General features: G+C 44.6%; 1 protein-coding gene across 1 annotated transcript in view; it reads right to left on the minus strand.

Moving 5' to 3' along the window:
• LOC119974459 (A-kinase anchor protein 13-like) overlaps nucleotides 1-13,842 on the minus strand; it is a 293,182-nt gene that overhangs the window by 88,454 nt on the left and 190,886 nt on the right. Inside the window, 3 exon segments of the mRNA XM_038813369.1 lie at nucleotides 1,585-1,735; nucleotides 10,647-10,782; nucleotides 12,448-12,484. Of these exon segments, the coding sequence (XP_038669297.1) occupies nucleotides 1,585-1,735; nucleotides 10,647-10,782; nucleotides 12,448-12,484 (324 nt within the window).

The following is a 13,842-nucleotide window of genomic DNA, read 5'->3' on the forward strand; positions in this document are numbered from 1 at the left end:
CTGTATGCATCTTAATCAAAAAAAGTCTCAAGTCTTACAACACCATGTTAAAGTCCAACAGGTTTATTTTGAATTATGAGCTTTCGGAGCCTTGCTCCTTCATCAGGTGACCTGATGCAGGAGCTGCGCTCCTAAAGCGCGTGATTACAAATAAACCTGTTGGACTTTAACCTGGTGTTGTTAGACTTCTTACTGTGCCCACCCCAGTCCAACGCCGGCATCTCCACATTAAAAAAAGTGGTGGGGTGAGGGGTTAATCTATCAAGGCTGGCAACAGACACCCACAAAGAGCAGAATGCTAGCCAATGACACCAGTTTATTAAGAGTCACAATATCTCCAAGACTAACTCTGTTACAGCTGGACTGAACTAATCAGTCACCAGCTTGCTCCTTGGTTAGAGTCAGCATCCTGTGTGTAAAATAAAATGCCAGTCCATCGGCTGCTCTCAGACTTATCCTCTATTTATATCTTACATTTAAAATGCATTTTAGTAAAGATACTTAAAAAAAAATGAGTGAGAGCAGTGTACTGTGCCACACAGAACATTTACACTCTTGGGTTGCAGTTCAATGCACAATACACAATATATGTACGCATGCACATGGAGAGACAGACAGTTCAGCACATTTGGTCGGAATACCCAATGATAGACCCAGACTTGACTCTCACCCCCCACACTTTTACTTTCTTCTCTTTTCCCTTTACAACAACTTTAGTGCCCATCACATAGCAAAACACCCCAAGAATCTTCACAGGGGTGTTACCAAATAAAAATTGGCCGGCTGATCAGAAGCGTGATCAAACAGGTAGGTTTTGAGGAGCGGCGCAGAAGGATAGAGAGGTGGAGGACCTGGGAGGGAATTCCAGAGTTCCAGGCCGAGGCAGCTGAAACCATGGTCAACAAATCAGAGGCCAGAATTGGAGGAGCGCAGTGGCCACGGGGTTACCCGTGGCATTTGCAGGGAGGGAAAAGGGGTGGGGACATGGAGGGATTTGAAAGGAAGAGAAATTTTAAATTCAATCTCAACCATTTAACGATGATACTCATGAACCCTGCATCAAAACGAAACAGAATTGGCCTTTATATTGACTGCAGTCATCATCTTTCTTATAGTTGATGTAGACATAGAGCAACACCCATAATTTTACATCAGCTGCTTAAGGCAGATAATTGGGTCAGGAGTCGCTGTTACTCCTCCTTTGTATTCGAGTCCTTATTCGTTCCTGGGCCTGTTCTGAGTGACTACCATTGGAGAGTGGGGAGTTTTTCATTCTCCATTTGAGTATCAGGTATCTGTATCTGACACGGAGGCTCGCATCCAGGGATATTCTACGTCGGGTTCAGAGTTCATGGGAAAAAGATTTGGCTTTCCAAGTTTCTTTCGAGTTGAAATTACATTGTTGTGAAGGTTGGCCGTGCGGGATCAGAGGGGGCTTTAAGCAGTGAGGGGCCGACACTAAAACACGACACCATCAGCATGAAGCATTGGAAAGAGGTTATGGAAATGATTACATCACATTAAGTGCATATTAGATTAATTACTCACACCAAAACTCAAAGAAACTGCAAACCAGGTACTTACTGGTACAGAGATATGCCTCTCGGCTGGTGATAGCTTTGTTACACTGGTGACATTGTGGAGCACGAAATGCTAAGATTGCAGTAAAACTGTGTCCGTTTACAGTTTTCTTGTCCTTGTCCTTTCCTTCCTTCTCTTTTGTTTTCTCTTTCTCCTAAATTAAAGGGGTAACATTAGTGACACAAGTAAAGTGATTGTAAATTTCTCATTACAGTAGAAATGTACTTCCGTTCCCTGTGGTTACTGCATCAGTTCCATGTTTTGCGACAGTATTCCCTGCCTGCATTAACTGCTACTATTATCTCTGCGGATGTTTGACATAAACTCGCCTACCAGCAAGACTCAAGTGGTCAAACCAGTTAAAATCTCATTTCCGATTTCTACAACCGAGTGGTCTGTTAGGCTTCTTAAGAGGCGGTAAAGGGGTGGCACAGTGGCTAGCACTGCCACCTCACAGTTCCAGGGTCCCAGGTTCAATTCCGGCCTTGGGTGACTGTGTGGAGTTAGCACTTTCGCCCCGTGTCTGGATGGGTTTGCTCCGGTTTCCTCCCGCAGTCCAAAGATGTACAGGTTCAGTGGATCGGCCATGCTAAATTGCCCCTTAGTGCCCAAAAGGTTAGGTGGGGTTACTGGGATTGGGTGGAGGTGCTGGCTTAAGTGCTCTTTCCAAGGGCCGGTGCAGATTCAATGGGCCGAATAGCCTCCTTCTGCACCGTAAATGCTATGATTCTGTGAAAGAAATCAACCACTTTGGGGTAGGTTTCAAATCATTCACAGGCCAGGCAGACCAGGTAAAGATGCCAGACATCCTCCCCTCTTGGACATTAGTCTATCATTGGGATCTTCACACCTAGATTCTCTTTAACAGAATTCAAAACCTTAAACCTCCATGGTGAAATGTGAACTCCATTTCCGGAGATTAGCTCAGGATGTAACCGGACTACAAGTCCAGGATCACAACCACTGCTTTGCCGAATGCAGCCCTTGGGCAAAGTCCCACAGCCCATACAATTGGGTACAACCAATGTGGGAAACTGAACCAAGAAATCAGGAGCAGCGGCTACATGATGCTGGGCCTTGACTTTAAAACCCCCAAGGTCATATGAGAAAGGCAAAATTCAGAGAGGTTTGGTTTTAGTTTTCAGGCCTTGTGAAAGAATGACTCAGAAGTAAGAGACAAACCACAGAGAAGTAAGCAGAGTTTTGCCAGCTTTAAAAGTTGCAAAACGTTATTAATTAAAAACACTTAGTGATTCTGAAAGTGAGTTAAATTGGCTTTCATCAATCCAACACATTACAACTTCACGATTTTTGATACATTGACCTCGCTAATGCCTGTAAAGGCAGGGCCTGTCCAGTACAGTAAATAAACACATTGCGCAAATGGAAATGACAGGAAATTAATCAAGGGGATGTATACACTCTCTAACTAGTTGATTTTCACAGGACAGCTTGATGATCAAATTCTCTGAATTGCAAAGGGTTACCATCAGATGGTAGACAAACAGTCTGGAAAAAAGAGTAGAACCTTGTATCATGCTTACTGTTCATTTCAGTTTGCATTGAATTCGAAATCCCCAGTTACAAATCTCCTCACTCACTCTACGTCTGCAAATATCTGCAAACCACAAGGTCTAGTTCTTGTGCTGGTACTATGGGAAACGGTGGAGGTAACAGCCTGGTAAACCCACAACTGCAGCTGGTGGAATTTGAATGCAATGAATAAATCTCTGGAATTGAAAGCTAGTCCCAGTGATGGCGACCATGAAACTATTATCAATTGTCATAAAAACCCATCTGGCTCACTGACACCTTTTAGAGAAGGAAATCTTTCTGTCCTTACCTGGTCCGGCCTACATGCGACTCCAGACCCACAGCAATGTGATTGACTCTTACTTTCCCCCTGCAATGGCCTAGCAAGCCACTCAGTTCAAGGGCAATTAAGGATGGGAAACAAATGCTGGCCTTGCCAACATCCATAATCACACAAAATAATAAATTTTTAAAAAGTTCTCTGCTGTTAACTTCTTGTATATGTCCCCACCAACCTTTGTCTCGATGAGCCAGCCTAACTATAGCCTACTTCCTTACTCCCCCCTGATCTCTGCACAGCATCCCCAGCTGACTTGATACTACCCTCCGCAACTTCCTCCCGAGCTGCTTCTCTGAAGCCTCCTTCTGCCATCTCTCCTAACTGCTGGGTCATGATTCCCCTTTGTGGAGGACCCTGGGATGTTAACCATACGAGTTCCGAGAAAACAAGTAACCTCAACACTGAACGAAGGCTAAACCAGGCTTCCTGCCAATCAACCTCCTCCCCCTCCTTGCTAACTGTGCAAACATCTGCTGCAACATCCCCAAACCATCTCTCAAAACTCTTCCTTACCCATGTGCTACGGAAGCTGTTCCCGTGTTTATTTGCAAAGTCAACAGAGGCATAGTGGAGCTGTGTTTGTTGTAACAAGTTAGCAGCCGCAAGAAAACAAACAGAATTTGTCCAGAGAGTTGAATGTTCTTCAGTGCCATGGAACAGGGAGCCCCCCCACAGAGCATAAATTTGTGTATGAAGGCAACCTTTTCCAGATACAAACTGCCAAGAGCATTCAATAGGACAGAGGTTCAAACCAATAAAAGGCAGAGTTTGAAGTGATATCTGAAGTTCACACACATTGATCAAAACTTGCCACAAGTAATGGAGGCCAAGATCCTGGATTTTTAAAATAAATAGATGTGGGTAATGGGGATGGGGGTCCTCCTGGCTCAATTAACTTTAAGATGGGCTGAGTGACCTTTCCCATCCACAGTTACCTTGTAGAAGGGGTGGGGGCGGGGGATTGCTGCTGAGGACAATGGTCCACTTTGAAATATATCTCAGTTTTAATTCGGTCAGCCAAGAGGATGGAAAACGGAAATAAACAGAAAATGCTGGAAACACGCAGCGTCTGTGGAGAGAGAAATGGCGTCAACAGTTAAAGTCTGTGGCCTTTCATCAGAAGTTCTGATCAATGGCCACAGACCTTAAACATCAACTGTTTCTTTTTTTCACAGATGCTGCCAGTTCTGCACTATATTTTCTGTGTTCTGTTTTTCCCCCTTCAGTTTTCCAGCATCCAGAATATTTGGTTTCTGTCGGAATTAGTCTTGCTTGCTTCCACTGCCTCCAATGGCCAACTGAGGGGACCCATACAAAGTTGGGTGTTTAACAGGCAGAGACATTGCTGCCTTGCCCAGCGAGCAGGCCATTGGGTGCTTGTCTGAATGTTGCACAAGGGGAGGTACTTGGGAAGTGATCTATACACCAGCGAGCTCAGACTGTGCATGATTTTAGGGCGTTGATACAGCAATGCTTTGAATCAGGATGAGCAATAATCCCATTCCTGCAACGCTCATCCTGAGCTGTCTTAAACCTCAAAACCAAAACCCAAGTAGAGCCAAAACTCCCCAATGTAGCAAGTTATTCCAACAGAAAAGCATAACACAGGAATTAATGGCACACCTCATCCTCACCACTACGTGAGACGTCCTGAGGTTAATGCGATCTTTTAAACGTTGCTCTTTGCCCAAGATCTCCAATTCCTTCTATAAACCGGAACTATTCCTAAAGCACTACCAATTTCCAGTGTTACATCTGACCCGTGCCTCAATAATTTATCTGCGCACAGTAAGAATCCCAACTGGCCCCTTTTCCCTGCTAATTATCCTATATATTGCCTTGCTTTCTGCCATCACTTAAGCTTAATGCAAGACAGCTGTCTTTGCTGTTTCATAAACAAGTACTTGGATTCAATTTAATGTTATGAATATTTTTGTTTTCACCAACTTCTTGGACTCGGCGTAAAACAAAATGAAATTCGTCTTTACTGGAACGCAACCAAACTGCAGATTAAGTTAAGAATCTTTTTGCTCTTCTGCTCGCCTGTTTCCATCAAAAAACTTAAATCTCTATCAATATACACAACACTACGGCTTCAACTGCGTTAACAAGGAACAGAAACTAAGACATGTGCAAAGGATTTGTTTTAAAAAAAAAACACTGAAAAGTTAAGACACTAAGATTGAAGATGGGAGTCTATTACAACAGATCGTAAACAGGAAACCAGGCAAAGGCAGCCAACACGGAGGCTTTAACAGCCGTGAATCTTTAAGCTCTCGCGTCCCGAGCGCACACACGGTACAGTACAAGACCCGTTACCTACCAATTTGAATGGACTCGACTGCGGCACATAAAATCTAAGCCACGACATAACTCAGTTTGGAGAGAAGTCTGCTTTTCACATGCTGGTAACAGGAAAAAAAAAATGGGCTGACTGTCTCAATTTTGCCCATGACGTACAACCCAGTCAGAGGAAGTTGGGGTCGGGAGGAGGGGAGGGCTGGCCTTTTAAAGGGTCTCGGTCAGTAAGTTGTCTGGAGGCATTAATCTTTAAAGAGAAAAAAAAGCAACATTTCCTCTTCCCTTCATTTTAAACTAAAGCATTTTTAATGCCTCGTAAAGGTTCTCCCACACATTTAAAAAAAAATGATCGTACATCTTAACTTCTAAATCGAACTGAAAACTAAACTTTGGGTGACACTTCCGTTTGACAAATAAAACTAACTACCTCCAACTAAATTCCTGAACCTTTCACCGTCTGTGTCCTGTGGTTAGCCTGAAATGGTTAATGTGACAACATTAAAACCACTTTAGAATTCATTTACCTATTTGCTTTCAACCTGCTGAATGAAGATAGTGACTGGGGAATAGAGCTACTGGGGTGCAGCTAAAAGTACTATTTAGTGCAGCAAATCAATATCTGATTATGTAAAGTTATCTTTCTTTTCAAAACATCCACAAATCACTTGGGTGCTTTTGGCTGAGGGACTGGTTTGCGGCCTCCACATGGCCTCCTACTGGCACCAATCCACCACCAAATGTCTGGAGGCACAACAACAAAAACCATTTATATAGCACCTTTAACACAGTAATAACTACATAGTTGCTTCATAGGAGCGTTATTTAACAGGATTTAACATGGAGCTGCACAGGAAGGTGTTGGTTCGAATCACTAAAGATTTGGTGAAGAGGTAGGCTTTAAGAATGATTTTGCGAGAGGAGGGAGAGAGGCGGAGAGATTTATGGAGGGAATTCGAGAGTTTACAGGTGTGGTTGTAAATAACAGAAAGATGAATATTTGGGATGTGCAAGAGCCACTGTAAGGGTCCTTCCTCTTTATTCCCCTAGTTCCCCTTTCTTTTATTTTGTCGCTCTTATTTTGATCCATGGATGATTAATGGACATGCCTCTCTAAGGCAAGCAGCCTGCATCTTAAATTCAAGAAGAATAATGCAGAGGTTATAGGGAAGAACTTTGCTAGTCTGTGCTATGCTTTGAACTTGAGCTGCAGACATTTCAGCACTAGTGAGGGAGATAGGGTTGGCACTCAATTCGATTGATTGGCTCGTGGCCAATGAAATGGCCCAGAAGGCTGTGGTCTGCCTGGTAACAGGAGGTGATTGGATCCTACCCCACTGGAATGCTTTTCCGAATGCCAAGGTTTCAGTTTCAATTCTGGCAGCTCGGAGACAGGACTTTGCTGACTCTCCGCAGAAAATGCAGATGCAAACCGACCAACTCTCTCTCCAGAAAGTCTGCAGTGAAGGCCATCTCTCCCCAGAGAAGCTGCAAGTATTGCATTTATACACTACAGAGAACCTGAGTGAATGAATCTACAGTGAAGGCCATTACAGGCTGCAAAAGAATGACTTTAACCTGCAAGCGTGCTGTAATGACGGTATGCTGAAAGAAACATCATCTAGAACAAAGATTCTTTTTCCTTTCACTTACGATTTGTACCCCTTTCCACCCCTCTTGTGTTTGTCTGCCGTGTGTGTGCGCGTTTGTGTATATTTACAGGTGGTGGGGGCAATTTAAAGTGGGAATTAGTTCATTAATAGTTAACCATTTGCTGAATACTCCATTTTAGGTCTTGGTATAAATAAGCAGTAATTGTGTTTCCATTTACAAACCCGGTGACTAATTATTGGCCAAAACCTTTGGGTTGTGACTCCGGGGTTCGTAGGGTTGGAATTGACCGTGGGTGCCGTAACACCACACATAGAGGAACACGATATGGGAGGGCTGTCGGGCTGAAGGAGTTTATGGAGATAGGGTCAAGTGAGATTATGCATGGACTTGAAATCCCGGAATTTGAACTTGAAGTTTCACTGGAGCAGGAGTCAATGTGGGTCAGCAAGCACAGTGGTGATGGGCAACACCGAGATGGTAAGATTTTAGAGGTTTGGAGGAGCGTGTGAACATGGGAAGCATACATGGGCTTGGCCAAGCTTTACTTTGCTTTCAATTTTCCCTTTTCCCCACCAAAGCAGTGTCTGTCCTCTGCTCGCTATTCCCGTGCAGATAAGAATCATTACCCAGGGAAAACGCAGCTGTATACCCTATAGTTTTATGGTGCAACAGGAAACAAAAATAAGGGGTCAGACAGAGAAGAGGAGAGGTTTTTTAAAAATCTCTCGAGCTGCGAGAGTCTTTGGGACTCTCTAGCTCAAAAGATAGTGGAAGGAAAGTATTTTAATATTCTTAAGGCAGAGCTCGGGAGATTAACAAGAGGGTGAAAGATTTTCGGGGGAATGTGGAGTTGAAGTTAGTGTCAGATCAGCCGTGATCTTATTAAATGACAGAGCAGCCACAATCATAAAATTTACAGTGCCGAAGGAGGCCATTCAGCCCATCGAGTCTACACCGGCCCCTGAAAGAGCACCCTACCCAAGCCCACACCTCCACCCGATCCCCATAACCCAGCAACCCCACCTAACATTTGAACACTACGGGGCAATTTAGCGTGACCAATCCACCTAACCTGCACATCTTTGGACTGTGGGAGGAACACGGAGGAAAACCCACGCAGGCACGGGGAGAAAGTGCAAACTTGACGCACACAGTGACCCAAGCCGGGAATAGAACCGGAGCTCCCTGGCGCTATGAAACAACAGTTCTAACCACTCTGCTACCCTGGTTACCGTAGGGGCCCATTGGTCCACTGTTGCGCCTAATTCAAACGTGCATAAGTACATGTGTACGTTTCGTTCAGGAATCTGGAAGAACTCCCCAAGTACCTTATCAGATGGTGTTGGGAAATTGTATGTCCACCTGGACAAGAAGGCAGATGGAGCCCCTGTTTCAAGTCTTATCTGAAAGACAACAGCTCCAACAATGCAGCTCCCTGTCAATGCTACACTGAAGCGTTCATCTAGATCAGTCCTTGAACTAGGATGTGATCTGTGACTTTCTGATTCAATGAGTGTGTCAGTACCGAGTCATGCTGGCACGCAACCAGGCCAGAGCATCACCGTGCCGATTAATGAAACAGGTGCTTTGAAACCCAAAATGAGGTTGAATTGAACAGAAGGGCTGGAAACGAGGGACGAGAAGAGAAAAACAGGAAAGGCTCCTGTTGCTAATTGTTGGCCGCTAATTCCTGGCGCAAGTGCAGGTGACGGCTATTCTGCTAGGGCAATGACTGGGCTCAACTCTGAAGCCCACAGCAGTCAAATTGCTTCCTGACGCTCAATCTTAGCTCACAAATCATTAGCGATCTGTGAGCAAAAAGACTGAAGATGTGCAGCACTGTTGAAACTGTATCCTCCCCCTCTGAGTGAGTGTTGCCAGGGATGTAGGGAAGAAAATTGAGGGTTTGAGAAGGAATAATTGATCAGATTACCAGCTGGAGTATTTCCTGAAACTGCACAACTACAGTGAATATTCTGTAACCCTTTTCACATGTCCAGGAAGTGACATACGGGACGTATCCCGATGATGGCTTCACTCTCATTGATTAAAATGTCCCCTGAATGCCTCAGTGCACATTTACACCTCCTACGACCACTGGCAGGGTTGTTAGTTCGTTAGAACTCAGTTGGGGATTGCAAGATGCGCAGAACTGTGAAAATCCAACAAGTTCACAAAGTAACGAATGGTGTTGCTTCAGATGACATCAGTTCCGTGTTAACAATCCACAGTCCTCGGAGGGGGGGCGGGGGGGAAAGAGTGTCTGGAAAAGCTGACAACTCAACAGCAACACTGAATTGAGGTCCCGATGACCGAAGGTATATAGCACTGGTGATCATTCAGCCCACCTCACCCGAACCAAGAATATCACAAACCAATCCCGCTGATCTGCACTCTCTAAACCTGTATATCCCTCCACTTCAAAAATTCAATTTATTTCCCTTTAAAAATGCTGCACACTCTGCCTCAGGCAGTCTAAATCGATCGGCACGATCACACAGTGGTTAGCACTGTTGCTTCACAGCACCAGGGTGCCAGGTTCGATTCCCGATTCACTGTGCGGAGTCTGCATGTTCCCTCCGTGTCTGCGTGGTTTCCTCTGGGTGCTCCGGTTTCCTCCCACAGTCCAAAGATGTGCAGGTTAGGTGAATTGGCCATTCTAAATTGGCCTTAATGTCCAAAATGGTTAAGTGGGGTTACTGGGATAGGGTGGAGGTGTGGGCTTAAGTAGGGTGCTCTTTCCAAGGGCCGATGCAGGCTTGATGGACCGAATGGCCTCCTTCTGCACTGTAAATTCTATGATTCTATGAAATCATTCCATGTTGAACACCCTCAGTCCACAGATATTTCTCCTAACCTTTCTGTGGCAATTTTAAATTAAAAATGTAATGTTCTTTCTTCTCAATAGTCTGTTTTGCTCCAGAAGGATTTAGTCCAAGTACAGTAGACTTCAAACACAAGCACATCCACACATAAACCTTAAATGGATGCCCAATTCTCTTTCCGTGTCCCAATCAGAGCTTTGCATATATTTTCATTATTTCTTTGTCTCTGTGCTCTAAGCCTGTATATGAAACCTAAGTGGTTACTTGCCCTTTTTATGGCATTATCTAACTGCACTTTAACCCTCAGGAAATGATGTATTTGAGTCCCAAGCTCTCAGGTTTACATTCGCATTCCTCCCAAGTTCTCCCAGAACGCCTTAATCATCTGACCGGTCACTAACATACGGACAAAGACAGAAAAGACTGGTGAGGTTAGTCACGTGGTCAGTACGTACTTTGTTCTTGTGTTTTCCACTGGACATTTTGTTTTTGAGGTAGCTGAAAGTTCGATACACTTTAGTGCTGCCTTTCCCCTCCAAATCCTTTCGCGTCGGACTTGGCGGCATTTGGCTGTAATCCTCTTCTGAAATGCTGTGCAATTCAAACAAAAGCAACTGGTTTAAAATGTGGTTTATGTTTTGGGTTTAAAACGTTTACTCAGGAATTTCTGTACCAATTATTAAGAGTAACAAACAGTGGATCGTTGGGTGTGGGGGGTTTGGGGGACCTAGGGGTAGAGGGGAGGGGGGTGGAGGAAAAAAGAGGAAAGGCGGACAAATGTGAGGTGATGCATTTTGGAATGTCTAATGCAGGTAGGGAATATACAGTGAATGGTAGAACCCTCAAGAGTATTGACAGTCAGAGAGATCTAGATTTACAGGTCCACAGGTCACTGAAAGGGGCAACACAGGTGGAGAAGGTAGTCAAGATGGCATACGGCATGCTTGCCTTCATTGGTCGGGGCATTGAGTATAAAAAATTGGCAAGTCATGTTGCAGCTGTATAGAACCTTAGTTAGGCCACACTTGGGAGTATAGTGTTCAATTCTGGTCGCCACACTACAAGAAGGATGTGGAGGCTTTAGAGAGGGTGCAGAAGAGATTTACCAGGATGCTGCCTGGTATGGAGGGCATTAGCTATGAGGAGAGGTTGAATAAACGTGGTTTGTTCTCACTGGAACGACGGAGGTTGAAGGGCGACCTGATAGAGGTCTACAAAATTATGAAGGGCATAGACAGAGTGGATAGTCAGAGACTTTTTCCCAGGGTAGAGGGGTCAATTACTAGGGGGCATAGGTTTAATGTGCGATGGGCAAGGTTTAAAGGAGATGTACGAGGCAAGTTTTTTAAAAATTTATTTAAAAATTTTTTTTTTTTTTTTTTTTTTTACAGAGGGTAGTGGGTGCCTGGAACTTGCTGCCGGAGGAGATGATGGAAGCAGGGACGATAGTAACGTTTAAGGGGCATCTTGACAAATACATGAATAGGATGGGAATAGAGGGATAAGGACCCCAGAAGTGTCGAAGATTTTAGTTTAGACGGGCAGCATAGTCGGTGCAGGCTTGGAGGGCCGAAGGGCCTGTTCCTGGGCTGTATTTTTCTTTGTTCTTTGTTTTTTTTTTGTTGAGTAAGAAGCTGACGTAAGGTAGTGCCATACTAAGTTCCCAGTTGGCGTTAGGTACTAAGCATACAAACGGATTGGTGCCAGCTTCAATCTCTATCTGAATTTAATCAGGTGGGACTGCAGAAGAGCTTGAGGCACTACAACTGGTTTCAATGCCCTCAGTTGGGTCAGGGTACAATACTGGCACCAAGAAGCCAGTATTCCAAGGTGATCCCCAAGGATCCTTGCTGGAAATCGTGCAAACACGCGCGCAGGTGAGTTTGTTGAACTGTGTTGAATTGAATGAGAATGTGGAGGAGATTCAATCATGGCAATCAACAGTGAATTAGATAATTATCTGAAGAGAAAAGATGAGCAGGGTTATGGGAAAAGGCAGGGGGGTGGGTTTAGTGAGCTACCCCCACAGAGCCAGCATGGAAATGGTGGACTGAATGGCATCCTTCGGAGGTGCGATTGTTCTGTGACCGACTTTTCTCCATTCTTCACGCAGGAAGAATGCTCGACAAACGACAGCACGTTCAAGGACGGGAGAAGAAATGATTTGCTGGAAGTTGAGCCTGTTTCCCAGACCAAATAAGTTACTTAAAAAGAAAACTAAGCCTCACTTACTAACAATGAATTTGAGTCACTTACCTTGGGCCAAGGGAGTTACTGGTAGATGATCTGAAACCTAGGGAGAAAAATGGTTAAAATGAGAAAGAAGTAATATTGGAAAAATGCTGGAATTTGATGATTGTTAAAACTCAAAAAGACTTAGAGATGCGAGAGCTGGGACAACTGAAATGGTCAGCTCTAAACCAATGCTTGCATACGCAGTCAGTGGTTACACCCCAGCGTTACTGTAGAGGACACGTTTATATAGATAATGGGGGAATAATAGAGTGACTGAACCACTGGACACTCAGCATAGCTCCATTCAAAGAAATTGACTGACAATCGATACGGTACTGGTTCTGAGTTCTATATACTGATTGTCTAGTTAAGCATTTAAGACAAATAAATCTGGAAAGAAAATCAGAATGAGATTTACAAATGCACATTTTTCTTTCGAGCAAAATGTGTTATAGCAGCATCCAATATTTCAAATTGTTAAAAAACTCAAAATCGGTGCACCTCCACATGGCCATTATGGTGCCCTTACCTGCTAAAAACCTGAAGACCATACAATCTTGGATCTCCCCTGTGCAACACATTGACTATTTACAAATACCATTCCATTCAGAAGCTACACACAGGATGAGGGTGTTGGCGTTGGGGATGCGAAAAGGGGTGAGCAGCAGGAGATACGATGGGTCTTCGCTGAGATTTAGGGTGAAATTTCCCGTCCTGGATCTGCCAATGTGGCGACCCCCCTCCCCCGGTGGCAGGTTCCCAGGAGGCAGAAGATGCAGGCATGCAAAACCCCATTAATATCGGCAGGGGCGGAGATTCGCGTTCGCCAATGGTGAATCACGTCTGACGTTGGTTAATATGGGGGGGGGGGGCAGAAAATCCCGCCCACTGTCCATCCTTGCTCAAATGCCCAGTGAGCTGAGACTCACGGCTAAGGAGGACTGCAGAGTTCAACACGAGCCCTCATCACCTCTCATACATTTTCCAGCAGGGGCTGCTGATAATTGACTGACACAATGAGCCAAATACTTCCTTCTTCCTGGCCCAGGAGTGACGTAAGCTTCTATACATTTTCACTTCGGTCAGAATAATTATTCACCAACGGAGCTCCCTCTATCATCGCCACAGTCGTATTGCCACTGGTGACGGATGAGAATCTGTGCTGTCCAGGAAGCTGGATGATTACCTGAGCTTGTGACCAGAGAGAGTCACTCGAGGGAACCTCGGATTCCACGACCTCCGGTCTGTGATTTTTGTGGAAAAGTTCAAGGGAACTCATACATTGGCCTTGCAGCAAACAATGTGCAAATGGAAGCAATCAATCCATCCTCATTCCATTTCCATCCAAATGCACTTTTCAATTCAGCACATATAGAATGGCGTCATCAGTTTGTGAATTGCCTTCCAGTTAGATAG

This window comes from Scyliorhinus canicula, chromosome 12, assembly GCF_902713615.1.
Source record: "Scyliorhinus canicula chromosome 12, sScyCan1.1, whole genome shotgun sequence".
Classification (NCBI taxonomy): Eukaryota; Metazoa; Chordata; class Chondrichthyes; order Carcharhiniformes; family Scyliorhinidae; genus Scyliorhinus; species Scyliorhinus canicula.